This window comes from Anomaloglossus baeobatrachus, chromosome 5 (genome assembly GCF_048569485.1).
Source record: "Anomaloglossus baeobatrachus isolate aAnoBae1 chromosome 5, aAnoBae1.hap1, whole genome shotgun sequence".
Taxonomy (NCBI): Eukaryota; Metazoa; Chordata; class Amphibia; order Anura; family Aromobatidae; genus Anomaloglossus; species Anomaloglossus baeobatrachus.
In genome coordinates, this window is record NC_134357.1 from 377,718,460 (window position 1) to 377,738,621 (window position 20,162).

A 20,162-nucleotide genomic window follows, 5' to 3' on the forward strand; every position below is an offset into this window, starting at 1 on the left:
GGAATGGACAAGGGTTTGTCCCTCGGCTCTCTCAAGGGCCAAGTGTCGGCGCTCTCCGTGTTTTTTCAAAAGCGTCTAGCCAGGCTTCCGCAGGTCCGCACGTTCCTGCAGGGGGTTTGCCACATGGTCCCACCTTACAAACGTCCGTTGGAACCTTGGGATCTTAACAGGGTCCTGACGGCTCTTCAAAAGCCGCCTTTTGAGCCGCTGCGGGATGTCTCTCTCTCCCGTCTTTCTCAGAAGGTGGCCTTCCTGGTGGCAGTCACATCACTTCGGAGAGTGTCTGAGCTTGCAGCGCTGTCATGCAAAGCTCCCTTCCTGGTTTTCCACCAGGATAAGGTGGTTCTGCGTCCTGTCCCGGAATTTCTCCCTAAGGTGGTATCCCCTTTTCATCTAAATCAGGATATCTCCTTGCCTTCCTTTTGCCCTAATCCAATTCACCAGTGTGAAAAGGATTTGCACTCTTTGGATCTAGTGAGAGCACTCCGGTTCTATGTGTCTCGCACGGCGCCCCTGCGCCGTTCAGACGCGCTCTTTGTCCTTGTCGCTGGCCAGCGTAAGGGCTCTCGGGCCTCCAAGTCAACCTTGGCTCGGTGGATCAAGGAACAGATTCTCGAGGCCTACCATACTTCTGGGCTTCCGCTCCCTTCAGGGTTGAAAGCCCATTCTACCAGAGCCGTAGGTGCGTCCTGGGCATTGCGGCACCGGGCGACGGCTCAGGAGGTGGGTCAGGCAGCTACGTGGTCTAGTCTGCACACTTTCACGAAGCACTATCAAGTGCATACCTATGCTTCGGCAGACGCCAGTCTAGGTAGGCGAGTCCTCCAGGCGGCGGTTGCCCACCTGTAAGAGGGGGCCGTTTTTGGCTCTTTTTATTGAGGTATTGTTTTACCCACCCAGGGACTGCTCTTGGACGTCCCAATTGTCTGGGTCTCCCAATGGAGCGACAAAGAAAAAGGGAATTTTGTTTACTTACCGTAAATTCCTTTACTTCTAGCTCCTATTGGGAGACCCAGCACCCGCCCCTGTGCCCTTCGGGCTGGTTGTTCTTTTGTGTACACATGTTGTTGTTGATGTTGATTTGTTCTTTTGGTTCATGGTCTTCAGTTCTCCGAACATCCTTCGGATTGCATTTACCCTAGACCAATTTATAAGTTTTCTCCTTCCTGCTTTTGCACCAAAACTGAGGAGCCCGTGGTCCACGGGAGGGTGTATAGGCAGAGGGGAGGGGTTACACTTTTTTAAAAGTGTAATACTTTGTGTGGCCTCCAGAGGCAGAAGCTATACACCCAATTGTCTGGGTCTCCCAATAGGAGCTAGAAGAAAAGGAATTTACGGTAAGTAAACAAAATTCCCTTTATTTGTTTTATGCCTGATGCTTATTTGAGAAGTAGGGAAAATGTATGAAACTTTTTTTTCTTTTTTTTTTTTTTTTTTCTTTTTATAACAGGAAGCCTATATTGCTGACTTGGATGCCAAGAGTGGAGCAAGTCTAAAACTTACCATTTTGAACCCACGTGGCAGGATCTGGACCATGGTTGCTGGTGGAGGAGCTTCAGTTGTATACAGGTAAGCAGTGAATCATGTGATCAAATTGTAATATCATGCAAGGAATAATTAACATCCTTATTTTTTTCCTCAAAGTCTTTACTGCGCATGCAGATAGACTGACACCTGCCTGCTGCCGTTCCGAAACAAGCTCTTCCCTAGTGTTGAATTGATTTTGTAGTTGAATCCTCTAGGGTGCTCTGAAACCTTCTTTTACAGCAGTTGAACCTCTTTCAAGCTCTTGATGGCCTGATAAATGGTTTGTGTAGGGAGAATCTTACAAATGGCAATGTATTTGCCTGTAAAGCCCTTTTGATGCAAAGAAACTGAATACACGTGCCTTGACAGTAATCGTGGTCAAGAGAAGACAGATATTTCAAGCCTCTGCCTACTTTTAAATCTACCATATCGGCTGCCTTGTTCATTACTTTCTCCTAACCTAATGAGAATATTACTGAAATTATGTAAACAGTTCATTGTCTGGCAGAACTGAAATTCAGCGCAAATTCCTTTTTCTTTTTTTTTCTTTGGTGATTTAGGATAATTTTCATGGTAAGGAATTGCTTTGCATTAACTCTTAGATTACTACTAGTGATCAATTGAATTATAAATTGGCACTATAAAAACTGAAGTAGCAAAGTTTATGAAAATCAAAATTTGTATCTGTCTCAAATTTTTTGGCCAAGACTATGCCGTTTTAAGGTTTTAAACCACTGACACCATCTTAAATCTGAAATATATTATGATTTAGTTATCTAAATATTTTAATACATTTTAAGAGAATACGTACAGGCTTGTTTTAACAGTGACTATGCTAAACCTAATTATTGGAAAAGTTTAGTTTTGTAAAATGGAGAATTTAGTACTTTTTTATGTTCAATTTGTTTTATGTGACTACGGGAATATAGAAGGCCACACATAACAGTTTATGTTGTCAGAGTACGGCATGCTCTACTTTTCCTAGATCCTATTACTTGCCTCCTAAGAGACCTTTTGAGCGATGATTTTCTATATCCCCAATGACACTGGAAATTTCTCTAAGGACATTTTTATACTGCAAATGTCAGTGCCTCGCCTGTTCTGAGTGCATTGATCATCATCAAATGTGCCCAAAACTGCAAGGCTGACCTTGGGCCTATGATAATGATGAATGTTCTTTCTTCCAATCCTTTACACAAATTTAAACACTGGGTGAAAACTGCCACAGAAAAAGATTTTGAGATGTTAGGTGGTAAACGTAATTTGACTTTACTAACCAGTGCCAGGCAGCTGCTTTTAAGGCAATTAAAACCCTCGTATACATAGTGTATTACTGATGATTAAAACATCATTCTGCCTTTAAGTCTTACAACACGCGGAGTATTTTTTGGACACCTTTTTGATAGGGAGATATATCTAAACTGAATTAAGTATGAAAGGGACAATTAAGGGTATGGGGTTGATTACAAGCATTTCATGAAACTTTGAGTTATTCAGTAATAATTGCTTGGTTGTCAAATATATAAATGCGTTGGAGGAGATGGAAGAAAAGGGTTAATCCGCACTGCAAGAAGATCAATGGGGATTAACACATCGGATTTTATTGTTCTATGCGTTTCAGAGCTATATAACCCCTTCTTCAGGAACAAAAATTAATGATGTACATTATTGATTTTTGTTCCTGAAGAAGGGGTTCTACTGCTCCGAAACGCGTAGAACAATAACATTTAATGTCTTAATCCCCATTGATCTTCAGTGACCTTCTTCTGGCAGCACGGCTTAACCCTTTTCTTCCATCTCCTCCAACGCTATCTTCCTGGGTTCTGCAGCAGTCTTCCTCAACACATGGTTATAGTGATTGTGTCTATAACACGACCGCACCAGGTTAGTGCACCTAATTAAATTCTTTCTGGTACCACTATATAAGACACCATTCCCCCCCCCCCCCCCATTCTGCGTCATTTCAGTTTCACGACAAACATATCAATGGATAATTTTCCAACTTTATGGGTGTTCTGTTTCCACAAATGGTGCGCTGATCCAGGTGTTTATTCTAATTGCTTCATTTTGGAATTTGAAAGTATATCACCTTGGTTTACTAAACCCAACCAATAATCCTACCAATGTTTATTCTTTTTCTACCTTAGGAACCATGATTTTACACATGCGTTGTTATCCTGGTATAAGCCTGTATTGTATGGGAAATCTCTAGTGTCGTCTAGACCTTTTTTGCTTAAGTTGACCAATTTTCTGCTATCTTGTTATTCGATTTTGTACTTGGTGTAATTAAGTCAGGCAAGTTCTCGTTCTTTACGATGGCACATTTAGCATTCACTTAATTGACTCTGTTTACTAGTGACACCATCTGTGACTTGGGTGGGGTGGATGAGCTAGCAAACTATGGGGAGTATTCTGGAGCCCCAAGTGAACAACAGACCTATGACTACGCCAAGACCATCCTTTCCCTTATGACAAGAGAAAAACATCTTGATGGTAAGAGATCTTCTAAAGTATTCATTAAAAGATCCATCTTGTTTGCTTACTTGTACAACTGTACCTGCATAGCCCTACTGTAAAAGTATCAGGTATGCTTGAAATGCCCCTTTGTGACCATTTTCTCAACAAGAAGTGTTGTGTTACCTGACCCACAACATAATCTTGTTCATAGAAAACAACTTGTGCTGTTCAGTGGGGGTCCAACTACTTGGGTTTTCTTTGTCGCTCCATTGGGAGACCCAGACAATTGGGTGTATAGGCTATGCCTCCGGAGGCCGCACAAAGTATTACACTAAAAGTGTAAAGCCCCTCCCCTTCTGCCTATACACCCCCCGTGCTCCCACGGGCTCCTCAGTTTTTTGCTTTGTGCGAAGGAGGCAGACATGCACGCATAGCTCCACAGATTAGTCAGCAGCAGCTGCTGACTATATCGGATGGAAGAAAAGAGGGCCCATAACAGGGCCCCCAGCATGCTCCCTTCTCACCCCACTCTTGTCGGCGGTGTTGTTAAGGTTGAGGTATCCATTGCGGGTACGGAGGCTGGAGCCCACATGCTGTTTTCCTTCCCCATCCCATTTAGGGCTCTGGGTGAAGTGGGATCCTAATCGGTCTCCAGGCACTGAGACCCTGCTCCATCCACAGCCCCTGGGGACTCTGCTGGATAATGGAGCCGAGTATCGTCAGGGACATGGCCCTGCTACTTTGAGGTACTCTGTGTCCCCGTGGGGACCGCGCACAGAAACACTCCAGCATTGCTGGGTGTGTTAGTGCGCCGGGGACCGCGGCGCTGACCGCAATTGTGCCATCACACGCTGCAGCGTGGCTGGGTGTGTAGTGTATTGGGGACTACCGCGCTGACCGCCGCTGCATTGTTATACATGCAGCGAGGCTGGGACTGTTAGTGCGCCGGGGACATCCGCGCCGACCGCGCTTATACGCCGACCGCGCTTATACGGCGGCCGCGCTTATAACTCTAGTCCCCGGCTTTTGCGGCCTAGTCTCATTCTCTTCCCGCCCCCAGGCCTGCCAGTCAGGGGAAGGGCGGGACGCTGTACAGAATGTCAGCACTGAGGGCTGGAGCATGCTTTGCATACTCCACCCCCCTCACTGTGCACAGTGGGGCACCAGTTTCCCGCACTTTCTAGGGCACGCCCACGGCCCCCTCCTCTCCTCAGGACGCCGGCAGCCATTCCTGTCAGCTCTTCTGACGCTGGAGAGGGGAGACAAGCTCTGGGAGACCCAGGCAGGGATTCTGGTGGCCACACAACCGTTCTGAGCGGCCGGTAAGCAGCACCTCTGGTGCTGGCCCCACTTGTGCAGAAGTGTACTTATAGATTATATGATTATAGGCTATACTTTACACTGTATAGTGCACGGTTGATTTTTGGCTATATACCCTCCTGGGTTGCTCAGGGGAGACAACAGCATGGCGCCCACAAGAAGCAGGGGTGCCAAAACACAGGCTTACTCTGCTGCCTGCGCCGCATGTACGGCTTCACTACCGGCAGGTTCCACTGACCCTCATTGTGTGCACTGCTCTCATTAAGGAATAACGTTTGGAACTCCATTCTATGTCTGAACTGGGTGCAAAAAACCTAAAAAACATCACTATGGGGAGATAAGGTATGCACACCAGTGACTATGGAAGGGGAATACATGGAATAGCAGAAACTGCTGTGTGAATACTGACATGAAAAATTCAATAGCTATTTGTAAGAATGAAATGTGAAAAATGGAACCTGCATTACTGCCATGAATATATGAATAAAGAGAAATTTAGCTACTGAATTGATCAATGCAGAAGAGCCCCAACACTACGCCAAAGTATTTCTCTACGTTGGGGTCCCTAGCTTGTGTGTGTCCTCTCATGCAGTTAAAAAACTTACCGTGTATGGGACGCTGAGACCCAGGCTATATATGCGTATAATGTGGATTGGCAATAGGTGTGTATGGGGAGGGTTCACAAACGAAAAACTACTAACATTAAGGAATAACGTTTGGAACTCCATTCTATGTCTGAACTGGGTGCAAAAAACCTAAAAAACATCACTATGGGGAGATAAGGTATGCACACCAGTGACTATGGAAGGGGAATACATGGAATAGCAGAAACTGCTGTGTGAATACTGACATGAAAAATTCAATAGCTATTTGTAAGAATGAAATGTGAAAAATGGAACCTGCATTACTGCCATGAATATATGAATAAAGAGAAATTTAGCTACTGAATTGATCAATGCAGAAGAGCCCCAACACTACGCCAAAGTATTTCTCTACGTTGGGGTCCCTAGCTTGTGTGTGTCCTCTCATGCAGTTAAAAAACTTACCGTGTATGGGACGCTGAGACCCAGGCTATATATGCGTATAATGTGGATTGGCAATAGGTGTGTATGGGGAGGGTTCACAAACGAAAAACTACTAACATTAAGGAATAACGTTTGGAACTCCATTCTATGTCTGAACTGGGTGCAAAAAACCTAAAAAACATCACTATGGGGAGATAAGGTATGCACACCAGTGACTATGGAAGGGGAATACATGGAATAGCAGAAACTGCTGTGTGAATACTGACATGAAAAATTCAATAGCTATTTGTAAGAATGAAATGTGAAAAATGGAACCTGCATTACTGCCATGAATATATGAATAAAGAGAAATTTAGCTACTGAATTGTGCCAATCCACAATGTGCCAATCCACATTATACGCATATATAGCCTGGGTCTCAGCGTCCCATACACGGTAAGTTTTTTAACTGCATGAGAGGACACACACAAGCTAGGGACCCCAACGTAGAGAAATACTTTGGCGTAGTGTTGGGGCTCTTCTGCATTGATCAATTCAGTAGCTAAATTTCTCTTTATTCATATATTCATGGCAGTAATGCAGGTTCCATTTTTCACATTTCATTCTTACAAATAGCTATTGAATTTTTCATGTCAGTATTCACACAGCAGTTTCTGCTATTCCATGTATTCCCCTTCCATAGTCACTGGTGTGCATACCTTATCTCCCCATAGTGATGTTTTTTAGGTTTTTTGCACCCAGTTCAGACATAGAATGGAGTTCCAAACGTTATTCCTTAATGTTAGTAGTTTTTCGTTTGTGAACCCTCCCCATACACACCTATTGCCAATCCACATTATACGCATATATAGCCTGGGTCTCAGCGTCCCATACACGGTAAGTTTTTTAACTGCATGAGAGGACACACACAAGCTAGGGACCCCAACGTAGAGAAATACTTTGGCGTAGTGTTGGGGCTCTTCTGCATTGATCAATTCAGTAGCTAAATTTCTCTTTATTCATATATTCATGGCAGTAATGCAGGTTCCATTTTTCACATTTCATTCTTACAAATAGCTATTGAATTTTTCATGTCAGTATTCACACAGCAGTTTCTGCTATTCCATGTATTCCCCTTCCATAGTCACTGGTGTGCATACCTTATCTCCCCATAGTGATGTTTTTTAGGTTTTTTGCACCCAGTTCAGACATAGAATGGAGTTCCAAACGTTATTCCTTAATGTTAGTAGTTTTTCGTTTGTGAACCCTCCCCATACACACCTATTGCCAATCCACATTATACGCATATATAGCCTGGGTCTCAGCGTCCCATACACGGTAAGTTTTTTAACTGCATGAGAGGACACACACAAGCTAGGGACCCCAACGTAGAGAAATACTTTGGCGTAGTGTTGGGGCTCTTCTGCATTGATCAATTCAGTAGCTAAATTTCTCTTTATTCATATATTCATGGCAGTAATGCAGGTTCCATTTTTCACATTTCATTCTTACAAATAGCTATTGAATTTTTCATGTCAGTATTCACACAGCAGTTTCTGCTATTCCATGTATTCCCCTTCCATAGTCACTGGTGTGCATACCTTATCTCCCCATAGTGATGTTTTTTAGGTTTTTTGCACCCAGTTCAGACATAGAATGGAGTTCCAAACGTTATTCCTTAATGTTAGTAGTTTTTCGTTTGTGAACCCTCCCCATACACACCTATTGCCAATCCACATTATACGCATATATAGCCTGGGTCTCAGCGTCCCATACACGGTAAGTTTTTTAACTGCATGAGAGGACACACACAAGCTAGGGACCCCAACGTAGAGAAATACTTTGGCGTAGTGTTGGGGCTTTTCTGCATTGATCAATTCAGTAGCTAAATTTCTCTTTATTCATATATTCATGGCAGTAATGCAGGTTCCATTTTTCACATTTCATTCTTACAAATAGCTATTGAATTTTTCATGTCAGTATTCACACAGCAGTTTCTGCTATTCCATGTATTTCCCTTCCATAGTCACTGGTGTGCATACCTTATCTCCCCATTGTGTGCACTGCTCGGCCCCTGTGGCACTTACTCAGCCGGAGCCTCTGCTAAGGGTGGCCCAGGGGTCCAGGTGACAGGGACGGAGTTTACAGTTTTTACTGAAAGGCTGTCTGAGACTATGGCTAAGATACTAGAAGCTTTGCAGTCCAGACCGGTATCTCAGACCATGGGCACTGTGGAATCATTGCCCCCTGGTTCCCCTCAGTTGGAACAACCATGTCCTCCCGGGGTGTCTCATAGATCCCAGGGTGAGGTCTCTGACACGGACCGCAGTCCCAGACCGCCTAAGCGAGCTCGCTGGGAAATTCCCTCGACATCATCACATTGTTCAGGGTCTCAGCGGGAGGACTCTCTGTATGATGAAGCGGAGGTAGCAGATCAGGATTCTGATCCTGAGGCCGCTCTCAACCTTGATACTCCTGATGGGGACGCCATAGTGAATGATCTTATCGCGTCCATAAATCAAATGTTGGATATTTCTCCCTCAGCTCCTCCAGTAGAGGAGTCTGCTTCTCAGCAGGAGAAATTCCGTTTCAGGTTCCCCAAGCGTACAACGAGTATGTTTCTGGACCACTCTGACTTCAGAGAGGCAGTCCAGAAACACCGGGCTTGTCCAGATAAGCGTTTTTCTAAGCGCCTTAAGGATACACGTTATCCCTTCCCCCCTGACGTGGTCAAGGGCTGGACTCAGTGTCCCAAGGTGGATCCTCCAATCTCCAGACTGGCGGCTAGATCCATAGTGGCAGTTGAAGATGGGGCTTCACTCAAGGATGCCACTGACAGACAGATGGAGCTCTGGTTGAAATCCATCTATGAAGCTATCAGCGCGTCTTTTGCTCCAGCATTCGCAGCCGTATGGGCACTCCAAGCTATCTCAGCGGGTCAAGCGCAAATTGACGCACTCACACGTACGTCTGCGCCGCAAGTGGCTTCCATAACATCTCAAACGTCGGCATTTGCGTCCTACGCTATTAATGCTGTCCTGGACTCTGCGAGCCGTACGGCGGTTGCAGCCGACAATTCGGTTGCAATACGCAGGGCCTTGTGGCTACGGGAATGGAAGGCAGATTCGGCTTCCAAAAAGTGCTTAACCGGTTTGCCATTTTCTGGCGACCGTTTGTTTGGTGAGAGATTGGATGAAATCATCAAGCAATCCAAGGGAAAGGAAACATCCTTACCCCAGGCCAAACCAAACTTACCCCAACAGAGGAGGGGACAGTCGAGGTTTCGGTCCTTTCGGGGTGCGGGCAGGTCCCAATTCTCCTCGTCCAAAAGGCCTCAGAAGGATCAGAGGAACTCCGATTCATGGCGGTCTAAGTCACGCCCTAAAAAGACCGCCGGAGGTGCTGCTACCAAGGCGGCTTCCTCATGACTTACGGCCGCTTCACACCGCATCCTCGGTCGGTGGCAGGCTCTCCCGCTTTTGCGACACCTGGCTGCCACAGGTAAAAGACCGTTGGGTGAGAGACATTCTGTCTCACGGTTACAGGATAGAGTTCAGCTCTCATCCTCCGACTCGATTCTTCAGGACATCTCCGCCTCCCGAGCGAGCCGATGCTCTTCTGCAGGCGCTGGGCACTCTGAAGGCAGAAGGAGTGGTGGTCCCTGTTCCTCTTCAGCAACAGGGTCACGGTTTTTACTCCAACTTGTTCGTGGTTCCAAAGAAGGACGGGTCTTTCCGTCTTGTCCTGGACCTAAAACTGCTCAACAAACACGTAAAGACCAGGCGGTTCCGGATGGAATCCCTCCGCTCCGTCATCGCCTCAATGTCTCAAGGAGATTTCCTTGCATCGATCGATATCAAAGATGCTTATCTCCACGTTCCGATTGCTCCAGAGCATCAGCGCTTTCTGCGCTTCGCCATAGGAGACGAACACCTTCAGTTCGTGGCACTGCCGTTCGGCCTGGCGACAGCCCCACGGGTTTTCACCAAGGTCATGGCTACAGTAGTCGCGGTCCTCCACTCTCAGGGACACTCAGTGATCCCTTACTTAGACGATCTGCTGGTCAAGGCTCCCTCTCAAGAGGCATGCCAGCACAGCCTCACCGCTACTCTGGAGACTCTCCAGAGTTTCGGGTGGATCATCAATTTTCCAAAGTCAAATCTGACACCGGCCCAATCGCTGACATATCTTGGCATGGAGTTTCATACCCTCTCAGCGATAGTGAAGCTTCCGCTGAACAAGCAGCGTTCACTACAGACGGGGGTGCAATCTCTCCTTCAAGGTCAGTCGCACCCCTTGAGGCGCCTCATGCACTTCCTGGGGAAGATGGTGGCAGCAATGGAGGCAGTCCCTTTCGCGCAGTTTCACCTGCGTCCTCTTCAATGGGACATCCTACGCAAATGGGACAGGAAGCCGACGTCCCTCGACAGGAACGTCTCCCTCTCTCAGGCAACCAAAGCTTCCCTTCGGTGGTGGCTTCTTCCCACTTCATTATCGAAGGGGAAATCCTTTCTACCCCCATCCTGGGCGGTGGTCACGACGGACGCGAGTCTGTCAGGGTGGGGAGCAGTCTTTCTCCACCACAGGGCTCAGGGTACGTGGACCCAGCAAGAGTCCTCACTTCAGATCAATGTTCTGGAGATCAGGGCAGTGTATCTTGCCCTGAAAGCGTTCCAGCAGTGGCTGGAATGCAAGCAGATCCGAATTCAGTCGGACAACTCCACAGCGGTGGCTTACATCAACCACCAAGGAGGAACACGCAGTCGGCAAGCCTTCCAGGAAGTCCGGCGGATTTTGATGTGGGTGGAAGCCACGGCCTCCACCATCTCCGCAGTTCACATCCCAGGCGTGGAAAACTGGGAAGCAGATTTTCTCAGTCGCCAGGGCATGGACGCAGGGGAATGGTCCCTTCACCCGGACGTGTTTCAGGAGATCTGTTGCCGCTGGGGGATGCCGGACGTCGATCTAATGGCGTCCCGGCACAACAACAAGGTCACGGCATTCATGGCACGTTCTCACGATCACAGAGCTCTAGCGGCAGACGCCTTAGTTCAAGATTGGTCGCAGTTTCAACTCCCTTATGTGTTTCCTCCGCTGGCACTGTTGCCCAGAGTGTTACGCAAGATCAGGGCCGACTGCCGCCGCGCCATCCTCGTCGCCCCAGACTGGCCGAGGAGGTCATGGTACCCGGATCTGTGGCATCTCACGGTCGGCCAACCGTGGGCACTACCAGACCGACCAGACTTGCTGTCTCAAGGGCCGTTTTTCCATCTGAATTCTGCGGCCCTCAACCTGACTGTGTGGCCATTGAGTCCTGGATCTTAGCGTCTTCAGGATTATCCCAGGAGGTCATTGCCACTATGAGACAGGCTAGGAAACCAACGTCCGCCAAGATTTACCACAGGACGTGGAAAATATTCCTGTCGTGGTGCTCTACTCGGGGTTCTTCTCCCTGGCCATTTGCCTTGCCCACTTTCCTGTCCTTTCTTCAGTCCGGATTGGAAAAGGGTTTGTCACTCGGCTCCCTTAAGGGACAAGTCTCTGCGCTCTCTGTGTTTTTTCAGAAGCGCCTGGCCAGACTTCCACAGGTACGCACGTTTCTGCAGGGGGTTTGTCACATCGTTCCTCCTTACAAACGTCCGTTGGAACCCTGGGATCTGAACAGGGTGCTGATGGTTCTTCAGAAACCACCGTTCGAGCCAATGAGGGATATTTCTCTCGCACGCCTTTCGCAGAAAGTGGTTTTCCTAGTAGCAGTCACTTCACTTCGGAGAGTGTCTGAGCTGGCAGCTCTGTCATGCAAAGCCCCCTTCCTGGTGTTTCACCAGGACAAGGTGGTTCTGCGTCCGGTTCCGGAATTTCTCCCTAAGGTGGTATCCCCCTTTCATCTCAATCAGGATATCTCCTTACCCTCTTTTTGTCCTCATCCAGTTTACCAATGTGAAAAGGATTTGCACTTGTTAGTTCTGGTGAGAGCACTCAGACTCTACATTTCTCGTACGGCGCCCCTGCGCCGCTCTGATGCACTCTTTGTCCTTGTCGCTGGCCAGCGTAAAGGGTCACAGGCTTCCAAATCAACCCTGGCTCGGTGGATCAAGGAACCATTTCTCGAAGCTTACCGTTCTGCTGGGCTTCCGGTTCCCTCAGGGCTGAAGGCCCATTCTACCAGAGCCGTGGGTGCGTCCTGGGCTTTGAGGCACCAGGCTACGGCTCAGCAGGTGTGTCAGGCGGCTACCTGGTCGAGCCTGCACACTTTCACGAAACACTATCAGGTACATACCTATGCTTCGGCAGATGCCAGCCTAGGTAGGCGAGTCCTTCAGGCGGCGGTTGCCCACCTGTAGGACGGAGCCGTTACGGCTCTATTATGAGGTATTATTTACCCACCCAGGGACTGCTTTTGGACGTCCCAATTGTCTGGGTCTCCCAATGGAGCGACAAAGAAGAAGGGAATTTTGTTTACTTACCGTAAATTCCTTTTCTTCTAGCTCCAATTGGGAGACCCAGCACCCGCCCCTGTTTTTTTGTGTACACATGTTGTTCATGTTGAATGGTTTCAGTTCTCCGATATTCCTTCGGATTGAATTTACTTTAAACCAGTTTATAATTTTTTTCCTCCTTCTTGCTTTTGCACCAAAACTGAGGAGCCCGTGGGAGCACGGGGGGTGTATAGGCAGAAGGGGAGGGGCTTTACACTTTTAGTGTAATACTTTGTGCGGCCTCCGGAGGCATAGCCTATGCACCCAATTGTCTGGGTCTCCCAATTGGAGCTAGAAGAAAAGGAATTTACGGTAAGTAAACAAAATTCCCTTCTTCTGCAGTCCCAAGATTGTGACTCTGTAGCTTAGTCCTGTTTGGAAAACTGAACATATTCTGCATAGACTCCATTGCATTTTCTATGAGACTGCAAAGTACAGTGCTCGGTTTCTTCCAGCAAAGACAACAAATGTAGCATAGGCCGAGCATGCGCACCTCTACTCCATTTAAAGGGAACGTGTCAGGTCCAATATGCACCCAGAACCACAAGCAGTTCTGGGTGCATATTGCTAATCCCTGCCTAACCATCCCTGTATACACTAGCATAGATAAAGAGATCTTTAGAAAAAGTATTTGGAAAGATATTTTATTATATGCTAATGAGCGAGGGGACTAGTCCCAACAGCGCAAGTTGCCTTGGCTAGCTGGCCTACATAGTACGCCCACAGGGGTGTGCTAACATGCTAATAAATGCGCAGCGATGCCGCACATACTTTAGTCTTGATGGTGCCCAGCGGAGGATGGTTGCGCACTGCACATGATCCGGAGTCCCCAGGACTTCTGGTTGTGCACTCTATACCTCAGTGAGGCTGGAAAGCTTTCACCTGGCATTAATTTAGTGTGCATGACCGTAAGTCCAGGGAACATCCGCAGTGCACATCCATCCTCCACCGTCTGCCATGAAGAGTGAAGTATGTGCGGCAAAGCTGCGCATTCATTAGCATGTTAGCACGCCTCTGTGGGCGTGCTAACATGCTATGTGGGCCGGCTAGCCAAGGGAACTGATGCCCTTGGTTCTGGGTGCATATTGCATTTGACAGGTTCCCTTTAAGATGGGGCAGCAGAGTCACATACTAAGGGTTCTGCCCCCCCACCCCCACCCCACCTCCCAACCCGACCTTCTCTTTCAAACCCCAGCAATCGGGCAGTTATCACTGTTAGAATCTGGCAATAGTTTTGAGAAAGCATTCAATGTAATTTTAGTATGCTTAATATCATTTTTTTTTATTATTTTTATTTTGTTTAAAGGTAAAATCCTTATAATTGGTGGCAGTATTGCAAATTTTACCAATGTTGCTGCAACTTTCAAGGTGAGTTTTCAGGTTGACCTAAATCTACAGAAGAGAACATGTTGGATTTATCATGATCTGGCTTTGTACCTTTTTGTAATTTCCTTGACCTTCAGGGTATTGTTCGAGCAATTAAAGACTTTCAGGGACCATTGAAGGAACATGAGGTTACTATATTTGTGAGGCGAGGTGGACCAAATTACCAGGAGGGACTTCGTGTTATGGGCGAAGTAGGTGAGTAAAGTGCAGCGTACAATAAAAACATTTTTTCCTATACAGCACTATGCCTGAGATGTTGGCTTCAAGACTAATGCAGTGATGCCGAGGAAGGAAAGTTTATTAGTGATGAAAAGATCATGGATCTAGGAAAGTTTATTGCAGACAGAGCGAGCATTCCATAGAGCTCCTGTTATGGGGGCTGGAGGAGCGGGGGCTTGGTGAATGGCTATGAGGTTAGAAGGGTTTTGAAAATTTGTCATGGATCGTGGATGGCAGTTAGAAGGGACTGTGGGGATGTGGTGAGGAGGGCCAGGATTTGGAGAGATACAGTTAGGTCCAGAAATATTTGGACAGTGACACAATTTTCGCGAGTTGGGCTCTGCATGCCACCACATTGGATTTGAAATGAAACCTCTACAACAGAATTCAAGTGCAGATTGTAACGTTTAATTTGAAGGTTTGAACAAAAATATCTGATAGAAATTGTAGGAATTGTACACATTTCTTTACAAACACTCCACATTTTAGGAGGTCAAAAGTAATTGGACAAATAAACCAAACCCAAACAAAATATTTTTATTTTCAATATTTTGTTGCGAATCCTTTGGAGGCAATCACTGCCTTAAGCCTGGAACCCATGGACATCAGCAAACGCTGGGTTTCCTCCTTCTTAATGCTTTGCCAGGCCTTTACAGCCGCAGCCTTCAGGTCTTGCTTGTTTGTGGGTCTTTCCGTCTTAAGTCTGGATTTGAGCAAGTGAAATGCTTGCTCAATTGGGTTAAGATCTGGTGATTGACTTGGCCATTGCAGAATGTTCCACTTTTTTGCACTCATGAACTCCTGGGTAGCTTTGGCTGTATGCTTGGGGTCATTGTCAATCTGTACTATGAAGCGCCGTCCGATCAACTTTGCGGCATTTGGCTGAATCTGGGCTGAAAGTATATCCCGGTACACTTCAGAATTCATCCGGCTACTCTTGTCTGCTGTTATGTCATCAATAAACACAAGTCACCCAGTGCCATTGAAAGCCATGCATGCCCATGCCATCACGTTGCCTCCACCATGTTTTACAGAGGATGTGGTGTGCCTTGGATCATATGCTGTTCCCTTTCTTCTCCAAACTTTTTTCTTCCCATCATTCTGGTACAGGTTGATCTTTGTCTCATCTGTCCATAGAATACTTTTCCAGAACTGAGCTGCCTTCATGAGGTGTTTTTCAGCAAATTTAACTCTGGCCTGTCTATTTTTGGAATTGATGAATGGTTTGCATCTAGATGTGAACCCTTTGTATTTACTTTCATGGAGTCTTCTCTTTACTGTTGACTTGGAGACAGATACACCTACTTCACTGAGAGTGTTCTGGACTTCAGTTGATGTTGTGAACGGGTTCTTCTTCACCAAAGAAAGTATGCGGCGATCATCCACCACTATTGTCATCCATGGACGCCCAGGCCTTTTTGAGTTCCCAAGCTCACCAGTCAATTCCTTTTTTCTCAGAATGTACCCGACTGTGGATTTTGCTACTCCAAGCATGTCTGCTATCTCTCTGATGGATTTTTTTCTTTTTTTTCAGCCTCAGGATGTTCTGCCTCACCTCAATTGAGAGTTCCTTAGACCGCATGTTGTCTGGTCACAGCAACAGCTTCCAAATGCAAAACCACACACCTGTAATCAACCCCAGACCTTTTAACTACTTCATTGATTACAGGTTAACGAGGGAGACTACTTCAGAGTTAATTGCAGCCCTTAGAGTCCCTTGTCCAATTACTTTTGGTCCCTTGAAAAAGAGGAGGCTATGCATTACAGAGCTATGATTCCTAAACCCTTTCTCCGATTTTGGATGTGAAAACTCATATTGCAGCTGGGAGTGTGCACTTTCAGCCCATATTATATATATATATATATATATATATATATATATATATATATATATATATATATATATATATATATATATATATATATATATATATATATATATATATATATATATATATATATATATATATATATATATATATAAATTGTATTTCTGAACATGTTTTTGTAAACGGCTAAAATAACAAAACTTGTGTTATTGTCCAAATATTTCTGGACCTAACTGTATCTCCAGCAGAGAGAGTGTTAGCAGGTGGGAGCAGGAGAGGCCATGAGATGGCTATGTGTGTCTGGAGACACTGGGTGTAAAATGGAGGAACAGATCTGAGGAGAAGGTGAGGTGAGCCGGGAGGATGGAGGGGAGAGATGAATAATTAATTACTAGGTGTAGGGATCAGAAGGGTAAGTAGAAAGTGAAGTATTATAGGGGTGAAAGTAAAGAGAAACAAACATTGTTTAAAGTGACCCTTCCGGCCCTATTCGGGCCTAATTCATATTGCACACTTATAGATCCACACTTAGGGATACACACACTGTTAAAACAAGTAGCATAAGATGGAACATTGTGCACACCGATGTCGTTTTTACATTGCTGTACACCATTTTCATGTGGTTTCTAGAATGAATTTACCTGAAAGACATCATGTGCACATACCCTTACAAAGATGTAGTGAAATAGTATTTTGGTTTTTATTGTATTAAAATGTCTAAACTAATTTTCTCTGCTTGTCCTAATTTTCTTATAAAGGTAAAACCACTGGAATTCCAATTCATGTGTTTGGTACCGAAACACATATGACAGCCATTGTGGGTATGGCCCTGGGCCACAGACCAATTCCAAATCAGCCTCCTACTGCAGCCCACACCGCTAATTTTCTCCTGAATGCCAGTGGCAGCTCCTCGGTAAGTCAGAAAAAAAATCTACACATTTTTAAAATTTTATTGTGAAACAGGCAGGGACCATAAATAAAAACTGGGGTTATACAAATGAAAAAGAAGATATGCTGATCGGGGTAGATGGACCCCGGTTGGAAAATCAAAATGCACCCCCTGACCAGCAAAGGAGGGGGAAGGATAAGTTCTGCCATTAAAAATTTAAACAAAACCCTGTTGTGTGGTGTTTTTTTTTTTTTTTTTTTTTTTTTTTTTTTTTTTTGTTTACTATTACATGAATTCTATTTTACATTTTCTTGTTCTGTTCAAGACAATTCATCAATTCATAACCAGGCACAGTTTCATATTTTTTTTCAATTTTTTTTTCATATGTGGTTTTACAACCCCTCAAATTTTTTTTTTCTTTGTCGCTCCATTGGGAGACCCAGACAATTAGGTAACAATTGGGTGTATAACTTCTGCCTCCGGAGGCCACACAAAGTATTACACTTTAAAAAGTGTAACCCCTCCCCTCTGCCTATACACCCTCCCGTGGATCACGGGCTCCTCAGTTTTATGCTTTGTGTGGAAGGAGGCACACATCCACTCATGCATTCTCATACTTAGTTATGTCGGTTGGAAGAAAAGAGGGCCCCCACGGGGCCCCCGGCATGTTCCCTTCTCACCCCACTACGTCGGCGGTGTTGTTAAGGTTGAAGTACCCATTGCGGGTACAGAGGCTGGAGCCACATGCCGTCTCCTTCACCATCCCTTATGCGGCTCTGGGAGAAGTGGGATCCTGAGCGGTCATCCGTTTACTGGGACTGTGCTCCATCCGCAGCCCCTGTGGGAACCTGCCGGACCGGAGCCTCTTCAACCTCAGGGACCGGGCCCTGCAACTCTAAGGTACTCTGTGTCCCCATAGGGGACTGTGCAGGGAGTGCACCTTCTTCCCGGAAACCGCGGCAGCTGCTGAATTGAGGAGGCCGGTTGACTTCCGCGCCGACCGTGCCTGCTTGTCGGGCGCGGTCTCAAATTTAGTCCCCAGCTTCATCGCGGCCTAGTCGCAAAAATCCCGCCCCCGGGCCTGCCTGTCAGGGGTAAGGGCGGGATTACCGACCTGACGTCGGATGTGAGGGCTGGAGCATCCTGCATGTTTTCCTCCCCCCTCACTGATCACTGTGGGGACCCCAGATTCCCGCACTTTACTGGTGCCGCCTACGGCACCACTCCTCCCCTGAGAGCTCCGGCAGCCATTTTTTTGGCATTCTGCCAGTGGAGGATTCTCAGTGAACAGCTCTACAGCTCTGGGGGATCCAAGGCAGGGAATCTGGAGGACACACTCCGCTCGTTAGCGGTCGGTAAGCCACACCCCCTAGGGTGCCGGTGTGTGTGTGTGTGTGTATATATATATATATATATATATTATGTATCTGTTCGGTCGGGCTGTGAACCCCTTGCCCATATACCCTCAGTGATCTCTCTCCTAGGAGACAACAGCATGTCGTCCACAAGGAGCAAAGCTGCTAAGGCACAGGGTTTTTTTGCGGCCTGTACCTCTTGTGGGGCTATGTTACCTGCGGGTTCCACCTACCCTCACTGGGAGCACTGCTCGACCCCTGTTTCGCTTGCTCAGCCGGAGCCTCGGACACTGGTGGGCCCCTCGGCTCATGTAGACCCCCCTGCTCCCCCTGACCAGGCTGCAGGGACAGAGTTCGCCTCTTTTGCTGAGAAACTCTCTGACTTACTTTCTCAATCCATTGCACAGTCTATGGACAAATGGTCTTCTAAGCTGCTAGAGGCTTTGCAGTCCAGACCGGACCTTTTCACAGGCCCCGGCCCCTGTTAGCTCGTCGCCTCCAGGCCCCTCTCGGTCCGCGCCGCAGCGCGCTCCCAGGTTGGCCCCTCGGTCTCAGGCGGAGGACTCCTGCCCGGACTGCAGTCCTAGACCGGCTAAGCGGGCTCGCTGGGACTCTTCCCTGACTTCCTCTCGCTGCTCGGGATCCCAGCTGGAGGACTCTCTGGAGGACGAGGCGGACATCGCAGCTCAGGGCTCTGACCCTGACGTCGCCCTTAACCTTGATACACCTGAGGGGGACGCCTTAGTAAATGATCTTATCTCGTCCATCAACCAGGTGTTGGATCTCTCTCCCCCGCCCCCTCCTGTAGAGGAGTCTGCTTCTCAGCAGGAGAAACACCAGTTTCGGCTCCCCAAACGTACACGCAATACGTTTTTTGATCACTCTAACTTCAGGGATGCTGTCCAGAAGCCCAGAGCGGTCCCGGACAAGCGCTTTGCTAAACGCCTCACTGACACGCGTTACCCCTTCCCATCTGAAGTCGTTCAGGGTTGGGCTCACTGTCCCAAGGTGGATCCTCCAGTCTCCAGATTGGTGGCTAGATCCGTTGTGTCAGTTGCAGATGGCTCATCCCTAAAGGATGCCACTGACAGACAAAGCTCCTGGTGAAGTCCATCTATGAGGCCACGGGCGCGTCTTTTGCCCCGGCCTTTGCAGCCGTGTGGGCACTCCAAGCTATCTCGGCTTGTCTGACTGAGAGTAATGCTGTCACACGTAATTCTGCTCCGCAAGTTGCGTCTTTGACCTCTCAGGCGTCAGCCTTTTCGTCCTACGCCATGAACGCCGTCCTGGACTAGGCTAGCCGTACGGCTGTAGCATGCGCTAACTCTGGCAGTCCGCAGGGCCATGTGGCTGCGCGAATGGAAGGCAGACTCTGCTTCCAAGAGGTTCTTAACCGGTTTGCCGTTTTCTGGCGACCGTTTGTTTGGCGAACGATTGGATGAGATTATTAAGGAATCCAAAGGAAAGGTTTCCTCCTTACCACAGGCCAAACCTAAGAGACCTCAACAGAGAAAAATTCAACCGAGATTTCGGTCCTTTTGTCCCTCCGCCAAGTCCCAATCCTCTTCGTCCAACAGGCCGGAGAAAGGCCAGAGGAACTCCTATGCGTGGCGATCCAAGTCTCGCCCACAAAAGGCCGCTGGAGGCATTGCCTCCAAGACTGCTTCCTCATGACTCTTGGCCTCCCCTGGCCGCAT

The 20,162-nt window shown here is 47.2% G+C and overlaps 1 protein-coding gene across 2 annotated transcripts in view; it reads left to right on the top strand.

The window, feature by feature from the left end:
* ACLY (ATP citrate lyase) overlaps positions 1–20,162 on the top strand; it is a 128,652-nt gene that overhangs the window by 50,977 nt on the left and 57,513 nt on the right. For both annotated transcript variants that reach the window (XM_075350027.1, XM_075350028.1), the window contains exons 8-12: positions 1,451–1,569; positions 3,884–4,020; positions 14,094–14,155; positions 14,251–14,368; positions 16,980–17,134. In XM_075350027.1, coding sequence (XP_075206142.1) covers positions 1,451–1,569; positions 3,884–4,020; positions 14,094–14,155; positions 14,251–14,368; positions 16,980–17,134 — 591 coding nt within the window. The remainder of the gene's footprint in view (positions 1–1,450; positions 1,570–3,883; positions 4,021–14,093; positions 14,156–14,250; positions 14,369–16,979; positions 17,135–20,162) is intronic.